This window comes from Phragmites australis, chromosome 21, assembly GCF_958298935.1.
Source record: "Phragmites australis chromosome 21, lpPhrAust1.1, whole genome shotgun sequence".
Taxonomy (NCBI): domain Eukaryota; kingdom Viridiplantae; phylum Streptophyta; class Magnoliopsida; order Poales; family Poaceae; genus Phragmites; species Phragmites australis.
Window position 1 is genome coordinate 1,068,213 of NC_084941.1, and position 20,413 is coordinate 1,088,625.

The 20,413-nt window shown below is 44.2% G+C and overlaps 3 protein-coding genes across 3 annotated transcripts; 2 read left to right on the forward strand and 1 right to left on the reverse strand.

Annotated features, from left to right (window-relative positions):
- Positions 1-4,121: 4,121 nt before the first annotated feature.
- On the reverse strand, positions 4,122-6,955 carry LOC133903651 (cyclin-P4-1-like). The gene is made up of 2 exons (XM_062345086.1): positions 6,387-6,955; positions 4,122-4,972 (listed from the first exon to the last, which is right to left on the reverse strand). Exons 1-2 carry the CDS (start codon positions 6,731-6,733, stop codon positions 4,669-4,671), a joined length of 651 nt encoding a protein of 216 aa, XP_062201070.1. The 5' UTR covers positions 6,734-6,955; the 3' UTR covers positions 4,122-4,668.
- A 3,207-nt stretch (positions 6,956-10,162) lies between these two features.
- LOC133903996 (TPD1 protein homolog 1B-like) lies at positions 10,163-11,025 on the forward strand. Its single transcript, XM_062345493.1, has 2 exons — positions 10,163-10,511; positions 10,658-11,025. Exons 1-2 carry the CDS (start codon positions 10,163-10,165, stop codon positions 11,023-11,025), a joined length of 717 nt encoding a protein of 238 aa, XP_062201477.1.
- Positions 11,026-13,061: 2,036 nt separating this feature from the next.
- On the forward strand, positions 13,062-14,265 carry LOC133903631 (uncharacterized). Its single transcript, XM_062345061.1, has 2 exons — positions 13,062-14,020; positions 14,127-14,265. Exons 1-2 carry the CDS (start codon positions 13,086-13,088, stop codon positions 14,149-14,151), a joined length of 960 nt encoding a protein of 319 aa, XP_062201045.1. The 5' UTR covers positions 13,062-13,085; the 3' UTR covers positions 14,152-14,265.
- The last annotated feature ends 6,148 nt before the right edge of the window (positions 14,266-20,413 follow it).

Sequence of the window (20,413 nt, forward strand, 5' to 3'; positions counted from 1 at the left end):
AGACATTCGCATAAGCTGGTTTATGTTGTCCATGTGATCCCTGTCAGTTATCACACCATACTTTGCTAAGATTTTTACTGTGAGGCTAAGATTTGCTTGCTGATGTCGATCGTTTCTCCCCAAATCGAAGGCATGTAGTTGTACACATGAAGATTGATTTCACATCTTATTAAAAAAAAATCGGTTCAATGGTCATGCTTCTGTCATGGGAAGTAGGGGCTGAGAGGCTCCTGCCCCCATATGGACTGGAATTTTATTAAAGATTAGAGGTGGAAGAGGAGGAAGAGAGAGAAAAAGAAAGATGAGGTGGATGTGGAGCAGGAAGAAGAGAGTCTTTACCCACTGGGTTTGCGTCCGCCACTACGTAGAAGGAGAAGGTAGTCGAGTGTTCAGAAGTTCAGAAGCTACATCCGTTCCTCGGCTCGTCGATAGAATCAAGCATGAAGCCAGCCTTTGATCGCTGCAGGTGCAAAGCACCTTGGTTGTTTACTTGTGAGAGAGTAGTAGCTTTTAGTAGTAGTTAGGGATGCAAGTAGATATCTTCTCGGTAGTTTTTGTCATAACTTAGTTTTTTTTCTTAACTTAATTAGATGAAAGTAAAATTTTAGTTTTTGTCGACTCAATGATCTGGGAAATGCAAAATTTGTATCTATAGTAGCAGTTAGTCGGGTTGTTTAATTTCTTGAAAATTTTCTGTGAGAAAATGTATTTGTTAAACCTAGTTACATGCATAGTTAACTATTTGCTAATCCAAAAATCATGAAACTAATTATTTTAGTCTTCTTACATGATCCTATGTCTTTTAAAAATATATGAACTCATGAAATAGTTATTGTAACATGCAGGATTGTGTAAATGTGTTGTAACTAAATTAATTTTTAACTAACCTATCACACCTCCAAAACTAGTAAAACCACTTTTATTAGTTTACTTATACTATGATTTATGTAGAAAAAATAATAGTAGACATGAAAAAGTTAATTACAGTGTTGTTTTTTTTAACCTATTCACTTTATGCTTGTGAGCTTTGTAAAAATCATGGAAAAATTAATAAAACTCTAAATGAAGTAAAACCAATTTTAAATATCCTCTTAAGATACGCCCTACACAAGAAAAATATTTATTTGCATTTTAAGTTTTCCTTAACATGATGGAGCAAATCATCTTGTTTATACGGCACATTTCAGTATTTTTTTTTAAACTTTCTCTTCATGAAATATGATGCAAACGATATTATTTTTGAAATTTTTTTCACATAGTATTAGAATTGTCTCTGTTATTAGAATTTTGTGATTTTAAAATTTTTAATTTATTTTGAATTTTTAGAATTCAAATTCAAAAATAGGTCGAATTCAAAATGATGTGCGGACCGAATTGACCGAATATCGTGAATTTCAACCAGTTTTCAATGGCTTTGTGAACCCTGCTTACAACCGGTTTTTATCCATTTGAACAAATTTAGCTTCTCTGCAAAGAACAACGCATGCAGTTAGCCTAGCCGTAGATGACTAAAAGTGCAAGAAGCATTGTTCAAAGTTCTGTAAAAACAGATCCAAGAGGTTGAGTTAGATTTAGGTTAGTTGTCACATTACCATCATGATTTAGGTTAGTTGTCACATTACCATCATTTAGGCTACGAACATTATTACCACCCCTATATGTTAAGAGATTAAAAAAAGTAATGCCATCCAAAGCATAAACTGTGATACTACTGTAATGCTTTTGCCACTCGTAGAGCTGGGTCACACAGCATCAGTTGGGAGTGTACACTCATCTGCGAGTGTTTCCTCCATGTTACATGATAGTGCCCTCCCTATTTAATCGGTAGTAACATCCTAGACTACTCACACAATGCATCATCACAGTTTCTAGACATGCTATCAAATTATGTTTCTGCTTGATGGCCAACTCATGTTGCAAAAAAAAAAAAAAAAAAAAAAAAAAAAAAAAAACAGTACTGAAGTGTTTGGTTACCAGCAAATGTATGGCCCTCACCTTTTGGTCATGCATGTGGCCTACCTACCTTAATTTGCAATCAAAATTTCAAATGATTTCAGGTTGACGCGAATTTTTTGGGAAAGACTGAGGTTGACGCGAATTTAACATGTACCGAGATAAAAACTGAGGTTCGAGTCTCTTACACTGACCAGTTCGCACAATAAGCTTGAATCTCAATATCTTTCTCTACCTTTCTTTGTGACAGTGCTAAAGAGTGATCTCCTAGCTGTGAGCATGCAGTCATGTTGTTGCTCCACTTTTCTTGTACCTCAGGGCACTTGGTTTGTTGATTGCAACCAGTCACTGTTCTAGATAGGTGATAAGAATAAAAGCCAGTGAATGGGTGAAAGGTGTACGAGCAACTCAACAAGAATGATTAAAGGCACACACATGGATGAACACCAAAGTACATGAGAAAAGGTGGCTCCCAACCAAAATCCATCTCCATTTCACAAGGAAACAACCAAAGCAATTGAAAAACTTTATTGAAAGAAAGAAAGCAACACCCAGAGAATCATCACTCTCCTCGAATGGTTTACTTCCTGTGATTCCTTAGGTCACAGATTCCCCTGCATGGGGTAGGATTCATTCACAAGGTTCATATGCCACTGGCTTCATTTTGGCATCACATGATGGAGTGTTCACATGCCAATTCCCAACCCCATCTGGAAATCTAGATACCTTCAGACCTGATACAAGTATGTGTACCCACCAATTGAACTTGGAGAAGCTTTGTTTTTATCACCAACTTGTTCATTAGTTTTTGCCATTTGCTAGTATCCGGGTCCAGATTTCAGTGTGAGGTTCCAGAGGCAAAAACAATAATTGAAATCGAGAGAAACCGGAACCTTTTCAGATTAGTGGCAAGATTTTTTTTTTTAAAAAACTCACTGATTTTTTAACGGAAATGGCAAGAGCTCTGCCATTCAATTAAGAAAGGAAAGAAATGTATAGTACATGGCGGGTGCGAAGCCCGGCTTCAATCAAGAGAGCGTGGAGCATACCGGCCACACTTGCCAATACCGGCTAGGACACAAAGGAGGAAAAACAATTACTCAAACTATGAAGAACTAATGCATTATGAAAGCCTGTCTACTCTGATCAATGTCCTCCTAAGCATGGACCGTGACTTCGTGTGCCGTCATACTTTTGTTTTGAAAAATCCCGCTGATTTTGCTCTTTCCACACATTCCACATGATGTAGATGACCGTTCCATTAGCCTGTCCGCTGTAGCACCACTTTTGTCCAGGATTTCACAGCTCGCAAGATCAATCATATTGATAGCTCCAAGAGCCTGATGATCTGTTCTCTAAACAATGAGGCTTGTCACAAAACAACTGCATAATTTTCATCTGGAAATTTTCAAATGTGCAGAGAGGGAGTCGTCTGCTAGCTCCAATCTGACTTTTTCAAGTCTTCTCTCTCCTCCTCTTGCTCGCTCATCCTGCCTAACAGGTCACCGCTCACCATTGGCAGCTGCCGAATTTCCCGTGGCCATCCACCCATGTTCATGTCCAGCTCACCGCATCATTGCCAATGCAAAGGCCTTGTGTGCATTGCAATACTATCTATAATATACAGCGCAGAAGGTGCTTGCATTGCCCTCCACAACCTCAACTAGCCCTACATCTACATGCACACCACGTTCCAAGTCTCGTAGTTCTTTACTGGCAGGCACTGTCGCACTTGCATCTACTGTTCCGGATCACATCTCGTTACCCGTTTACCACGCTCAACTACGACTCAAGTTGCTCGCCACCTCTCTCAAAGATCTTTGTGGATTTCTCGATCATATTTTGCTTCTCTTTTGCAGACACCAGCGACAGGAAACAAACGTTTGACATTGCTTTTATTTTTTACTTTTTGCTCCTGCAGATATCAGAGATAAAATTTAACATCGTTTACATGTGTTCCTGGGACAGCTTCAGTAACTTGGTGGTTGATATTTTGCAGTAACTTACATTACTGCTGCTTGTTCTGGTCAGAAGATCACTGAAGTCTGAAAAAAGAAGAAGAGGGCAAACCTTGATGCTTCCCTTTTGGGTGATGCACCAAACCACGATGCTATTACTTGTTCTAGCAATCTTTCCAGGGAGGCCTAGCCGTAGCACTACTGACATTTCTGACTGAAACTTCCACTGACACTTTCAGGTACAGGGTCTGCAGTTCGACCGCTCTGTGCATTCAGAGTTTTCAGGTTATGGACACATTTTTGTTCCAACGACGACGCACATACAATTTGGGATCGACAACCGAGAAACATGCCATGTTCTGACCAATAATACCCCAGTTGCCTCCACTATCCCACGATGTCTAATCCAAATTTACGTAGCGAATAATTCCCAGAAAGGGGAAAAGGGGAAAAAAAGAGACAGGAGGCGAGCAGTGTGCTGTGACTAACATGCGCATACACAAGTTAGCATCCACTGAAATGACAATGGCAAAACCGAATCCCAAGCTGATCCATCCATTTATCCATGATCTGTCGAGCAATGGCAAGATCCCAAGAACCCTCTCCCATCCATGATCCAATCCACCTAACCAACTATCACTAGCAACAATCAACACCTATGTACCAAGAACAGCAAGAAGAAGAGGAGGAGGAGGAAAGAAGAAGCCGAAATGACACCACGGGGACAAAAAAAAAAAAAAAAAATTGGCTCGATCGATCAGACGGTGAGCTGCGGCTGCTGCTGATTGTGATGGTGGCAGACAGCGGTGGCGACGGCAGCGGCATCGTCGTGGTCGGACGGACCGGCGCAGCAGTACTGCAGCTGCAGCCGGGGCGCTTCGGCTGGCGCGGGCGGCTCGAGGTAGGCCATCTCGCTCTGGAGCACGGCGCAGTAGGAGGCGAAGGCGGCGGGCGTGACGTTGAGGTCGAAGGCGATGCCGAAGAGGAAGTCCACCTCCAGGTAGTTCATCTCCGCCAGGCTGATGCCGCCCACCCGCGCAAAGTAGGCGTTGTTGTAGCATCTGCACAAGAAGCAGCAGCAAATTCAGACGGGTGACGAATTCATGGCACATTAGCACATTACAAAGCACAAACATATACTCCCTCCGTTCAACAATATAAGAGTATTTTGTTTTTTAAAAAATCAAAATTTATAAGTGTTAACCTGTAATTAATCAATTATATATATGTTTAGTATATAAAATTTGTTTTAATAGATTTTTATTTTAAAGTATTTTTAATATGATCTTAATTTTATGTAATTAACAATATATTATAAAAAATAATGATCAAAGTATATTTTTAATGATTTTTTAAAACAAAATATGTCTATGACACTTATTGTGAACAATGACGACATGACAATACCAACTATGAACCTGTTTAAAACGCAAGAAATTCACACAAAATGAAATCGTATAATTCCCGCCTCCGTTTGGAACACAAGAAATTCACACGAAATGAAATCGTATAATTCCCGCCTTTGGAACGGGACGCAAGCGGCAGTTGTAACTTGTTTTCGAAGGCGATCTAAGAGAGGTAGGTAGGACAAGGAGATGACTTTGGTAAGAATGGTGAATCGACACTGCTGTGCTGTGGCCGCATCAACCCGGGTTCGACAACTGTCCCTGTGACCAACCCAGTGGCTTATCTTTGATGCAATGCCAGTTGGAAATAATGATAAGAAAAAGGTCAGCCAGATCTGGGGGTCATGTGTATGCCTGCCTGCACGGCACACAGATGGGAGTCGGACGGATCACAGGCAAACGCAGACACCAAGCAAACAAAACTAATGCAGGCAAGGGTTTTATCGGATATATCTAATAAAATTTAAACAAACTTTAAACAAAATACTAGTAAACATAGTAATTTTTTGTATCAGGATCTACCGATAGATTTGGTAAATTGAGTATATCGGATATACCGGGCTCAAAAAAAATTCCTATTGCAGGCCACCACAGTTACCTGATCATTTTGAAAGTTCAGTTATCTTGTCATGATCCTCAATCTGACTAATACTTTATCCTGGTCAGTATTCGTTGGCTTAAACAAAAAAGGGGACAATTTGGCAGTTATGCAAGAACTGTTAGTTTTATAAGTTTAAATTGGCTTAGGGCAATTATACATGTAACAACAATTAAGGAGATATGCACATAATGTACATGTGATCAGAAAGTGTTTTCAGAATTGTTTCAAAGAAGCTATTTTTTCAGGCTTTGATGTCAACAATTCAGCAGAATTCAACTTGACCAAGTGTTTTGCCACACCTTAATGGTGGTAGGTTTTCATTCATACCAAGCTAATCGGCTGTTAATTTTCCATTTAATCAAGAACTTGATACTGACGATCTACATGTGGACAGTAAATTCAGTTGTTGGCGACGTTCGTTAGCAATTAAGCATGCGCCAGTCGGCTCGTGTGTCGAGGAGTACGTACATGTCGTCGACGAACTTGACGGCGGTGAGGACGGAGGTGATGAGGAGGCGGTGGACGTTGAAGGAGTCGACGGCGAGCGTGGGGCGGCGGCGGCGCAGAAAGCGGTCGAGGTAGATGTACGCGACGACGTAGCAGGACGGGCTGCAGCTGGCGAACCGGAAGATCCGCTCCAGGTACCCGCCGATCGAGATCGCCGGCTTGGTCAGCCCCTGGAACGGCGACACCGGCCGCTGCCCCTCCGCCGCCGCCGCCGTGTCGTTGCGCTCCGCCACGCGCTGCAGCAGCGACGACAGGATCGGCACCACCCGTGGCACCGTCGCGGCCTCCACCATCTCCCCAGTCGTCATCGATCGATCGGATGGGGAGAATTCTTGGCTTCTCCTTGGCTAGCTAGCGGCTTCCTTGGGGTTGGGTCGAGAGGGGGAGGAGACGAGGTGGTGGTGGTTATAAAGGGAGGGAAAACGCGAGGAAAGGACATCATAAAAGAAAAGAAATAAAGATTTGAGCTTTGCAAGGTGGCATGATTTGCTCTCTCTGTATGAATGGAGTATTGTTAAGGGTGGTAAGGAGTGGGAGGGTCAAACGAGAAAATATCTGATCTGAAACTCAAGGCATCAAAACCGATTTCATTCTAAAACTCCTATCGGGCGCAAACCATCTCTGCCCTGCGCGAGGACCTGAAACTCGATGGTGGTGCGGGCTGCTAGCCACGAGCAAAGGGAGCCACGAAGAGGAGGCGTCGCAAAGGGAGGACGAGAAGTGGCCACCTTGGGCTCGATCCGAATCAGGGCCTATGGGACACCCGCGGATGCAAATTAAGCTTTAGACCAGATTTAAATCGGAGTCCTAACTTAATAGTCTTGTGGGAAAAAATTTATATCTGAACTCGCCTCCGCCAGCTCTGAAACTCGCGATCGAACTCATTGCCACCTTTTTAAGTATTGCAATGCAGTCATGCAGATGGACGGATTTGTTGGCTGCCAGACATGCCGTAATAGCTTGGCCGTGGTGCCTGAAGCTCTGAATCCCGGCGGCTGTCAGAGTCAGGTAGATGCATGGACAGGTCTCGTGGCCTCCACGACCCGGCGCATCTGAAGCAAATCATCAGGCTCGTGCGTGCAGCCTGATTCATGACACGACGTACACCTGCGCCGGCGCGTTCGGGCGAGCTGCAGGTTGTAATGTTTGCAGAGAGAGCACTTTCAGAGTTGGGTAGCCTGACGATGGCCATGCCATTTTCGCAGCTGTTAGGCAGTGATCTCGATCGATGTACTCGGTCAGGTTCAGCGAAAATTAGGTGCCTCGCAGCTTCGGCAGCCAGGTGCATGCTTGTGCACTTCACACGCACGAACCTCATGCGTGTTAGCACAACTGCCAAACTTTCACTAATCACCATCGGGTTAAGGACTCTGCCTGCTCATGATGAAGTTTTTGAAACGGTAATTAGGTAGGCAACGTTTAATTCTTTTTTTTTCTCATCGACTCCGTGTTGAACGAACGGTCAGTCAATTCGTCAGTGTGTCACTGTCAACTCCAGCGTACAGTAAAATCAGAGAAGGATCTACTGAATTATTTAGACCCCTTTTGGCATAGTAGTTGATACGAGAATTGTTGAAGTCGCTATTTTTAGTTCTATAAATTTATATAGCTAGAGATACGAGTACACTAAGAGTATTTAGATGAGCTATTTTATTTCCAGTTTAGTCTAAAAATAGATATTTATTTTAATCTATAAACTTAAGATGTAAGGTAGAAAAGCGCTGTCAAACATAATCTTACTGGATGTAGCAGAGAACAATTACCATGGCAAACATGGATTCTACATAACTGTGTTTAGAAAGATTTTTGTGGGACTTTATTTATATTATCTATTCCGTGATACAATAGCTAAACTGAAAAACAGAGAAAATGAGTATACACGTGTCATAGAAACAGATTTTTTTAAGGACCGAATGAATTTGTTTTTGAGGGCACGGGAATATGACATGTTTGTGTGGAACAGAACAGAGACGACAGGCTAGCTCGCTTCGCCGCTTGTCCTGGCGGTCATGCCGCGCAGCAGTACGGTGCATGCGTGCTGTTCAGCACGTCGCCGTGTTAGCTCGCTAGCGTCCATCATCCATGTGGCTGCATTCCAGCATGATTTGCTCCCTCCCTTTCCTTTCCTTCTCTTTCTCCCACAGGACATGAGAGAGAGGAGTAGAGAGAGAAAGTTATCTTGTTTAGAACAAGAAGCAGATGGATGGAACAGTTAAAGATTAGTTCTAGAGGAGAGGACTCTCTCTCCGAGGAATATGCTCACGAGAGAGAGAGAGAGAGAGAGAGAGAGAGAGAGAGAGAGAGAGAGCACGAGGGACACCTTGGCACGTTGCAGCGTTCATGTGTCAGATCCTTGCTCTGAATATTGTTTGCCCCTTTTCGGATTTAATAGCCGATTGTATCGGATTCGTGGTCCAGCATCGCATCCCTGGTGCCTGATCCATGTGAGACGGGGCTAGTTTGTCTCACAACTAATCGAAAGCTTGTTCCTTCTCTGAACATAAACTAGCACTCCGTACTCGTATTGCACAAATCCTGATCGATCATGCATGCTGCCTGCACTGCGTCCTTGCCTGCGCCTCAGATACTAATCATCGACTCCAGTCCATGTAAAGAGTGCATCTTTTTTTTCTTCTAGAGAGAGAGAGAGAAGGGAATGATCTGGACTATGTACTCTGATCCCATCTATGCATGCTTGCTCTGCTATGCGTAGTAGCAGCAGCAGCGATTATGCAGTGTGCACCAGGCCATGATCCTGTCATGAGCAGGGGAGGGACAACCATGCATCTTGTGCTCGGAGTGAAGTGGACAGAGTCAGAGGGCGGCCGGCGACGGCGAACTCTACAGCGAGGACGCCGCCAAAGCCAGCAGAGTCAGAGGACGGCGACGGCGCCGCGGCTCTACTGGGCCGGCGTTACGAAAAGCCTAGCCGGACCCAACTATTCTAGGCCTGTTTTACTCTGAAAACTATTCTAAGCCCGATGGCCATATCGGGCTAGATTTATCTAACAAGAAACCGCCGAAGTTTGCAGTTTTTCAAGGCCGATGTGGAGGAAGCCGATAAAATGAGCACAATACTTTCAGACTATTGTATGGCATCAGGACAATAAGTGAATCTTTCTAATTCTTCCATTTTCTCCAGCAAGGGCTGCAGCAATATACTAAACTGCAATCGAAGAAAGGGTTCACGTACCTTATCGCAGACGAATTGTTTGCCGTTTTCAGGGACCTTGGCAGCGAAATGCAAAACATGTAGCCTATCTCAATTGTCCATCCTTCTCATATGGTACTCATTCATCTTTTCTCATCAACTTATGATTTTTTCAACTATTTATTCAACACGAATTTTAACATAAATTAATGGTCCTGATAAGTCATATGTGCACATACATCTACGGAAATTTCACTTCGAACCTTGGCATCCAATTTTCAACCGCAGGAGCAATACGCAGGTCTTTTGAATCAATGAAGTGGCAAGCTGATTTCGGCGCTCCCGGTCGTTGGCTCGCTGCACGGTCTCCAACTCGGCCGCGGCGCCGTCCATCTCAGCCTTCGTTTCCAATGCATCGGCGACGGCGTGGGCTGCAGTTAATTGGAGATGCAGGATACGGAACATTTCGTGCAGCAGAGGACTAGCACCAGTATAAATACTAGTACCTGGCAAGCACTCTCATACGACCTGTGCTGTGCAGCAGAGCAAGAGAGCTGATCCGGCTCATTTTGCGAGGCCGCCGGCCATGGGATGCTTTCGGAAGTCTGCTGCTACGATGATCGGCGTGCTCCTCCTCCTCGCTTCTCAAGGTGGTCTTGCTCGTGCCAATTCGTGCATGCAATGTTCCTCTCGATTTGAGTTTCTCTTCCATGTTCGTTACATCCCGACCGCCGTGCATTGTTATGGTGTTATTGTTGTGCAAATGACGTTATTACATGCATGCATGTATGCTAATCAAATGCATGATCGGTGGCTAACCAAACATCGTACTGATCACTGCCCAGCTGGAGTCGTTTCTGGTGATCCTCCATCTTCCTCCTCGGCGGTGAAGCATGAGACGTCGTCGCACGTCCGCAAGCTGCTCGTTAGCACCAGTAAGTATGTCCAATAATGCATGCAAACGCATGCTCGCGTCGTCGTACGTGTCTACCTTGTTCTTCTTTGCCTTGGAATCAAACATCAGTTGTTTTGACTCATCACCGGCGCCGTTCCGTGTGTGTGTGCATGTGTTGATTAGCAGCTGACCCACGCGGCGCCGCGGTGAACGCGGCGGCGGAGACGATGATGATGTCGCCGGACGACTGCTCGGAAGAGGTCGTGGAGGTGTCGCAGGACAACGGGGGGCCTCTGCCGAACGGCATCCCGTCCTACAGCGTGACGATCACCAACACGTGCCTGGGCTGCACCGTGCGCGACGTCCACGTCTCCTGCGGCGAGTTCGCCTCCACGGAGCTCGTCGACCCCAGCGACTTCCGCCGCGTCGCATACGGCGACTGCCTCGTCAGGGACGGCGGCCCGATGGGGCCCGGCGAGACCATCTTATTCGAGTACTCCAACTCCTTCCTTTACCCCATGGACGTCGCTTCCGTCTCCTGCGGCAATATATAGCTAGAGGTGCCGGGCTGCTGTCTTGCCGGCGCCGGCATCCCTCGGCCGAGTAGTGTATTATTCCATCAGTTCACTAATGCTTTATGCTTTTGTTGGAATTATATATGAACCGTACGTGTTCAAGATCGATGCTAACAGTTGGAAATAAATGTTACGAGTGCATGATCGTCTGGTTTGTTTGATTTTCAAGATTACTCCCTCCACTCTTTCGTGTTTGACGTTTTTAACCGACTTTTTATGGTCTTCGAGATAAGCATTCTCATGTTCATAGTTTTGAATCGTTTGACTGTACTCATTGGTCATGAGAAATGTTGCTGAGCCAGTTTGTGTGTGTGTGTGTGTGTGTGAGACGTTTCAGTTCCTGAGCTCCTCGGTCCCGAGAGAAACATGCAGACACCCAAGGTAAGATAGAAAGTGGCTAGGTTCAGAGCTCGTGCCAAGCAGACAATATAGAAATTAAACATGCATCGACCCAAGTCCCCCGACACACTTAAGTTGCGCGTGCTTGTCAACGGGTTCCTTTCAAACGTGGGAATGAAAAGTCGTAGTAATATAAAAAATAGAATAGGAATATATGTGCAAAACCGAGGAATAGACAACAGAGAAATTTTGTAGTAATCGGTATTTGGATGAGTCACATGGAAAACACTAGAAGGGCATGTCTCGGTCCTACACGAGGGAGAAAAAAATAAGGTCAGAATAGATGTTTTCATTCCTATGAAATGTTGAAGAAAAATATGAATTTTAATGCTGTCTTGGGCTTCTTTCTTTGCTGGACCGCTGGCCCATGAGAACCTGTGGTGTCCCGGCCCATTCGGTTTCTCACAAAACCAGCTGGAGCGGCTAGGGTAGAGGATGCGCGCAGGCGAAGAGAACTATGGCGGCTGCGCAACCCTCAGCGAGTTCTTCGGAGTTCGTTGAGATGGAGGGCGCAGAGGTCCCATATCTAGGCCGGCTTCCTCTTCCTGCAAAGGGTAGAAAGAAGACCTTCCCCCTTTCGCTTTCCCACTGTTTTTCCTCTTCGGTTTGGTGGTCATCCGTGAGTTGGAGAAGTTCTTCAGCTCCAATCTGGGTGCTTCGGTTCTTGAGGAGATAGAGTGGGGATTCTGTGTGTTGGTGGTGCTTGGAGCTGTGAAAGCCTAGGCTCGCCCGTACGCGCGGTTGCGGTGCGGTGAGGCACTGTATCTCCGATTTCCTCGTCGACGGCGACTCCGGCGAATAGGATTTCTGGGTCAGCGGCTTTGCTGCCGTGCCCTGCCTCCCTGATTCACTCGTTTGAGTGTATTGCACTGTGAGTATATCCAGTTCGCATATCCTTTCTTTCTCTGCAGATCTGGACATTAGAGGTGCTTGTTTAATATGCTCGGTGATGAATTCGTATGCATAGGCTGGACAGATTTTCAGTACAATAGTTAGTCTTGTGCATTATCTAAGAAATCTGTTTCTATTTGGTGGTCACCGATCTCTAAATCTCTAGAGTGGCTTGGTCTGTTCTGGACAACCGAATGTATGTTCTGGTTATGATGCTGGTATATTACTTGAAGCCTGAGGTGATAGATGATGTATGTACTGGTTGAATGTCTCTTTTGGTTCCTGACTCAGCTGCCAAATTAGTTCTCTGGCCTCCTGTCAGGTTCAGCTGTTGTGCATTCTTACAGGCACATACTCTTCACTCAGTTTGTGATAGCATTTAAACCCAGAAAGATTTTATATCTTCTTTAGATACTGCTCAAGTTCTAGTCTAGTTGTTATCTGTTAATTTTGTCCAGTCAATGATGCAATCTTTAGAACAGTTAGGGAGCAGGATTGTATATGTCCTGGGGCCAACTATTGTGTTAATTCTGAGAGCTCTTTTATCTGTCCTAAGCACCTATTGTCCAGATTTGGTGATATGCATGGTTATGGAATCTGATAATCTTATTTGTCAGTTGTTCTTTTCAAATGTCCTGTATATTTGTCCTGGATTGTTTTCCTTTTATCTCTGTATATGTGGAATAATATTATTGCTCATATTATCGCAAATATTACAACAATCCAGAAATCCTACCATTGCTTCTGAGATGGCTAGCTCTAGCTCTTCTGCACTCCCACCGTCGTCCTCGGACGCGATTAAGCCTGAGATCTTTGATGGGACCGGCTTTAAGCGCTGGCAGGCCCGGACGAGGCTGTGGTTGATGGAGCTCGGTTTATTCTGGGTCCTCACCGAAGAGCCGCCCGCCCCCCAGGGGGAAGCCGTGCTAGACGAGGTCGAAAGAACGCGTCTTGACGCGTTAAGGGCCCGTTGGGAGAAGGCAAATGCGTCTGCCCTGGCACGTCTCTTGGCTGTTCTGTCGAACAGGCTCTTCGACGTGTACGTGAGCTTCGGGGAAGCGCGGAAGGTGTGGACAGAGCTGAATGACAAGTATGCTGAAAGCGACAACGGCAACGAGTCCTTCATGGTGGCAAGCTATCTGAACTTTCGTATGGGAGATGGCAGATCAGTCATGGAACAAATCCATGAGCTTCAACTGATCGTGCGGGACTTAGGCCAGTATGGCTGTGTCCTCCCGGAGAACTTTCAGATTAATGCCATTCTGGCAAAGCTGCCTACTTCTTGGCGTGACTTTGTCACTGCACGTCGGCATTTGAAGCAGCGATTGACTCTTAATGAGCTCATTGCTGCTATAAATGTCGAGGAGAAGTCCAAGGCAGGCTATGGTGGGGGGAAGACGTCTGCTCAAGCAAACCTTGTCGAACACAAGAACCATCCTGGCAAGAATATGAAGAAAGAAAAGACCAAGCCTGGGTTTTCGGGACCGAAGGTCAATGCAATGAAGAAGAAGAAAAAACCCGAGATTGTCTGCTACGTCTGCGGCGAGTCGGATCACAAAGCCAACAGATGCCGCAATCGTAAAGGCAAGGGGCCAACACCTGAACAGCAGAAGGCAGCCAAAGCCCAAGTGAATGTGGCGGTTGCAATGGCCAATGATACTGGCAAAGGCGACTCCACTAGTGGGTATGTACCTGAGGCCTATATGGCAAATTCACTAACAAGTTGGTGGATTGATACAGGTGCTACAAGGCATATTTGTGCTGATCAGACATGTTTTACTTCTCTTCAGGGCGCAGATGGTGGATCCGTACTGATGGGGAACGGGGTCTCGGCAGCAGTGCGCGGAGTAGGACAAGTGAGCCTGAAGTTGACTTCTGGCAAGACTCTTGTCCTGAAGGACGTGCTGTTTGTACCTGCCATGACGCGCAATCTACTCAGTGGATCGATGCTGTGCCGGCAAGGAATAAAGTTAGTCTTCGAGTCGAATAAAGTAGTTATGACCAGGTGTGGGTCGTTTGTAGGGAAAGGCTATGATTGCGGAGGCATGTTCCGCATTTCTACTCTTGATAGCTCTGCAAACATTTTCTATTCTTCGTATTCTAATAAGAACATTGATATTTGGCATTCTCGCTTGTGTCATGTTAATAATGAAGCAATTGTGCGTTTGAGCAAAATGGATCTTATTCCTTCATATAACTATGATAAGAGCCACAAGTGCGAGGTGTGCGTGCAAGCAAAGCAGCCCCGCAAACCGTTTCATTCGGTCGAGGGGAGAAGCACCTCGCCGCTTGAGTTGATCCATTCTGATCTGTGTGAGATGAATGGAATATTAACAAAAGGTGGCAAGAGATACTTCTTTACTCTCATAGATGATGCTACCAGGTTCTGCTATATCTATTTGCTCAGAACAAAGGATGAAGCATTAGAACACTTCAAAATCTATAAGACCGAGGTGGAAAACCAGCTGGGGAAGACAATAAAAAGACTGAGGTCTGACAGAGGTGGGGAATATATTCCCAGGGATTTCTCCGAATTCTGTGAAGAAAGTGGCATAATCCATGAATTTACACCACCATACTCACCTCAGGCCAACGGAGTAGCCGAAAGAAAGAACCGAACAATTTGTGATTTGGTTAACACCTTATTACAAAGTTCTGGTATGGCTAACTCATGGTGGGGTGAGGCTGTTCTCACAGTAAACTTTGTCCTGAACAGGGTCGCTCCTCGGAATCGCGAGGTAACCCCTTATGAAGGATGGAAGGGGAGAAAACCAAATCTGTCCTATCTTCGTACATGGGGTTGTTTGGCTAAAGTTCATATTCCCCTGCCGAAGAAAAGGAAATTAGGTCCAAAGACTGTCGATTGTGTCTTCCTAGGGTATGCACACCAGAGCACAGCCTATAGATTCCTGGTGGTCCATTCCGAGATCTCAGACATTGCAGTTAACTCTATAATGGAGTCTCGGGATGTGACATTCTTTGAACACATCTTTCCGATGCGAGCAAAGGAGATTAGTTCCCATGATTTTTCAGTTGATAACCATGTTCCTCAAAGTTTTGATGACACAGTTCCTGATTTGGAACCTAGGAGGAGCAAGAGGCAAAGAACGGAAAAATCACTGGGAGATGACTTTGTCACCTATGTCGTGGATGATGAACCACGAAACCTTTCAGAGGCATACGCTTCACCAGAAGCGGAGTACTGGAAGGAAGCAGTCCGTAGTGAGATGGATTCGATCATCTCTAACGGAACCTGGGAGTTGGCAGACCTCCCAGTTGGATGCAAGCCGGTTGGCTGCAAATGGATCTTCAAGAGAAAGCGGAGACCTGATGGTACTATAGAAAAGTACAAGGCCCGATTAGTGGCTAAGGGTTTCACGCAAAAGGAAGGAGAGGATTACTTCGATACTTACTCTCCTGTAGCCAGATTACCTACTATCCGCGTGCTCTTAGCACTGGCAGCTTCGCATAATCTCCTTGTGCATCAGATGGATGTCAAGACTGCTTTCCTTAATGGAGAGCTGGACGAGGAGATTTATATGCAGCAGCCAGATGGATTCGTGGTAACAGGACATGAGCGTAAAGTATGCAGGCTAATCAAATCCCTATATGGTCTCAAACAGGCCCCTAAGCAATGGCATGAAAAATTTGATACTACACTGACTTCGATTGGCTTCTGTGTCAATGAAGCCGATAAGTGCGTGTATTATCGCTATGGTGGGGGTCGAGGTGTCATTCTGTGTCTTTACGTGGATGACATATTGCTATTTGGGACAGATATAGAAATGATTAACCATACTAAGTCTTTTCTATCTCAGAACTTCGATATGAAGGACCTGGGAGAAGCTGATGTAATTCTTAATATCAAGCTCCTAAAGGGCAAGAATGGGATAACTCTCAGTCAATCCCATTATGTGGATAAGGTGCTTACACGTTTTGGGCTGATAGACTGTAAGCCTGTAGCCACGCCCTATGATCCAAATACTAAGCTGAAGAAGAATGTAGGTCATGGGAAAGACCAGTTAAAGTATTCGCAGGTGATAGGTTCTCTTATGTACTTGGCCAGTGCAACTAGACCTGACATCTCATATGCAGTATGCAGGTTGAGTCGTTATACGTCCAACCCAGGAGATGATCATTGGATAGCACTGGAGAGAATTCTCAAGTATCTAAAGGGGACAAAGAACCTTGCGATTCACTACTCTGGCCATCCTGCAGTCCTAGAGGGATTCAGTGATTCCAACTGGATCAGTGACTCGGATGATATGAAGGCTACGAGTGGATATGTTTTCACTCTAGCAGGTGGAGCCGTGTCGTGGAGGTCATCTAAACAGACTATCCTTACTCGCTCCACGATGGAGGCTGAACTAGTAGCGCTAGAATCAGCAGCTGTAGAGGCAGAATGGATTAGAGAACTCCTTTCTGACCTGCCGATATTGGATAAACCAATTCCGGCTGTTCTTACCTACTGCGATAATCAAACCGTTCTGGTTAAGGTAAAGAGTAGGAAGGACAATATGAAGTCTTCGAAGCATATAAAACGGCGACTTAAGTCGCTAAGGCATGCATTAGAGACGGGTATAATCGCTGTGGATTATATTCAGTCTGAAAGGAATCTGGCTGATCCTTTCACAAAAGGAATGGCTAGAACAGTCATTCAATCGGCGTCAAAAGGAATGGGATTATTACCCACTGATAAGGTTCACACCGGCAGTAACCTATCCTAGGAGATCGGAGATCCCGTGAACTAGGCTCTAGGATAACAAGCTGTGTGGATGTAAGAGCAATTGATCCCATTTGCTGCTTTGCTCTTCTGTAGGAGAGGATGAGCTGTTAGCTCTTAATGAGTTCAGTACCATATGGTATTAGATGTCGTCCTACAGGACATCTAGGAGAACTCACCTATGTGAGTGTGATTGTGTGGTCGCAATCTCAGAAAAGCAGGGTACTTTTCTGGATGACACTCATGAATCAAGGTACATGGACATGACCATAACGTCCAACCCGAGAGTTAAGGCAAAAGCAGCCTAGTACAGGGTGTTGTATGTGAGGAGGCTCTCACATCAAGGCTGAGGATCAAGGCTTAGTCCTCCTTATCCTGTGTGAGCCAATTCACATTCAACTAGGTAACATGTTCAAACCCGAAAGGTACTGTTACTCAAATTCTGTATATCAAACCAATAACTCCAACATTAAAATTTGGTGGGGACTGTTGAAGAAAAATATGAATTTTAATGCTGTCTTGGGCTTCTTTCTTTGCTGGACCGCTGGCCCATGAGAACCTGTGGTGTCCCGGCCCATTCGGTTTCTCACAAAACCAGCTGGAGCGGCTAGGGTAGAGGATGCGCGCAGGCGAAGAGAACTATGGCGGCTGCGCAACCCTCAGCGAGTTCTTCGGAGTTCGTTGAGATGGAGGGCGCAGAGGTCCCATATCTAGGCCGGCTTCCTCTTCCTGCAAAGGGTAGAAAGAAGACCTTCCCCCTTTCGCTTTCCCACTGTTTTTCCTCTTCGGTTTGGTGGTCATCCGTGAGTTGGAGAAGTTCTTCAGCTCCAATCTGGGTGCTTCGGTTCTTGAGGAGATAGAGTGGGGATTCTGTGTGTTGGTGGTGCTTGGAGCTGTGAAAGCCTAGGCTCGCCCGTACGCGCGGTTGCGGTGCGGTGAGGCACTGTATCTCCGATTTCCTCGTCGACGGCGACTCCGGCGAATAGGATTTCTGGGTCAGCGGCTTTGCTGCCGTGCCCTGCCTCCCTGATTCACTCGTTTGAGTGTATTGCACTGTGAGTATATCCAGTTCGCATATCCTTTCTTTCTCTGCAGATCTGGACATTAGAGGTGCTTGTTTAATATGCTCGGTGATGAATTCGTATGCATAGGCTGGACAGATTTTCAGTACAATAGTTAGTCTTGTGCATTATCTAAGAAATCTGTTTCTATTTGGTGGTCACCGATCTCTAAATCTCTAGAGTGGCTTGGTCTGTTCTGGACAACCGAATGTATGTTCTGGTTATGATGCTGGTATATTACTTGAAGCCTGAGGTGATAGATGATGTATGTACTGGTTGAATGTCTCTTTTGGTTCCTGACTCAGCTGCCAAATTAGTTCTCTGGCCTCCTGTCAGGTTCAGCTGTTGTGCATTCTTACAGGCACATACTCTTCACTCAGTTTGTGATAGCATTTAAACCCAGAAAGATTTTATATCTTCTTTAGATACTGCTCAAGTTCTAGTCTAGTTGTTATCTGTTAATTTTGTCCAGTCAATGATGCAATCTTTAGAACAGTTAGGGAGCAGGATTGTATATGTCCTGGGGCCAACTGTTGTGTTAATTCTGAGAGCTCTTTTATCTGTCCTAAGCACCTATTGTCCAGATTTGGTGATATGCATGGTTATGAAATCTGATAATCTTATTTGTCAGTTGTTCTTTTCAAATGTCCTGTATATTTGTCCTGGATTGTTTTCCTTTTATCTCTGTATATGTGGAATAATATTATTGCTCATATTATCGCAAATATTACAACATGAAATTCCTCCAAATTCGGTATCTAAGGAGACTTTCCTCCACTTTTTCTATGCGTGGTTTCCGCGAACCAAAGAGCTCTGTAAGACTAATTCCTATAGATTGTTGAATTATGTGTTTTTCCTTTGAAAATCCTCCATTCCAAAGGACCCCAAGGGATTTATAATTTGGCTTCGTAGCCAGTCGTTGACTCTAATATATAAAATGTGATTCAAATGGCAATCTGCAATGTAGTTAGGGTGTTTAAAATAGAAACTTGGATTGATCAAACAACCCCATTAAACCTTTTCTGCACAAAATATTTGCATCTAAATAAATTGCACCTGACTAGTTAAAGTGATAGTCTGGCAATGGTGACAGGGAGAAAAGTGTGATGATCTGCATTTCCGAGGTCTTTACGGTAATTTTCTTTAAACGAAAGTATTTGTAGGAACTCGGTTCTGATATTTTAGTCCAGTTTGCAGTTTCGCGTTAAGTCTTTTGAGTTTTGGTAGTATCATTCAGCGAGGTCTGCCTTCGTGGTTGGCTTCATGTCACCAAAGACATTAAAAGAAAGAAAGTCCTAAAGTTATTTATTTCTTGTCAACAAAGAAGGCCTAAAATTGTTCCCAATCTACTGGGTTTGTTTTATCCACACCAGATCTATACTTTTGTATAGGATAGAAATTATATTCTATATTTTTTCTCACGGTCATTCCAGCATTATAAAGCCGATTATCGTATAGTGGAAAAAATCGTATACTCCCAAAGACTTTGGATGAAAGTTTGTATGATATCACGAAATGCTAAATCTGATGCCCCGAACTTTGTAACATAGGTTACTTAGATCATATTTGGTTTAAATCTAACTTTAACATATTTACGTTTAGTCACGTTATAGATTTTTAGTCAAATATTTGGTTGACAGCCACAACTAGGATAAATGACATTTTATTAGCTTTATGGCGCACATGTCATATATATAATTTTTTTACTAACTTTGTCACACTTACAGTTAAGAATTTGTGATAAGCACACTTGACTAAACTTAAATATGGCAAATATAGTTGTAATATAAATAGATCTTAACCTGTTAAACTAGTTTTGCAAGCGGTTTTGGTCTACAAATTACCAAAGTACCTCTATGCTAAATTTCCTTCTCTCAAAGTAGAATCATAGCCGATGTAATTGCATCGAATATGAACAGATATTGCTGATACTATATCCTATTCTATGTTTTTTCATCGGATCGAAATTGGACATGGATGGTGTCATATAAAGATATAGATATGGATAGCTTCGATCACGAATATAGATCTATACAAATCGAATATATGCCGAGTTAGATACAGACAATGTCGATCACGAATATTTATTCGGATATTGAATAAAAGCAACAACCATTTATATCACATATGTTACGATTTTTCGACCATTTCATATATCCAAAGTTCAACTGCATTAGAGGTCAAACAAGCAAATCATCGATGTATCTCCATAGAAGAAGTTATGTTAAAGCGAAATCGAAGAAGTTACGAGTGACTAATATATTAGTTGAATCTTCTATTAATTATTTGAACG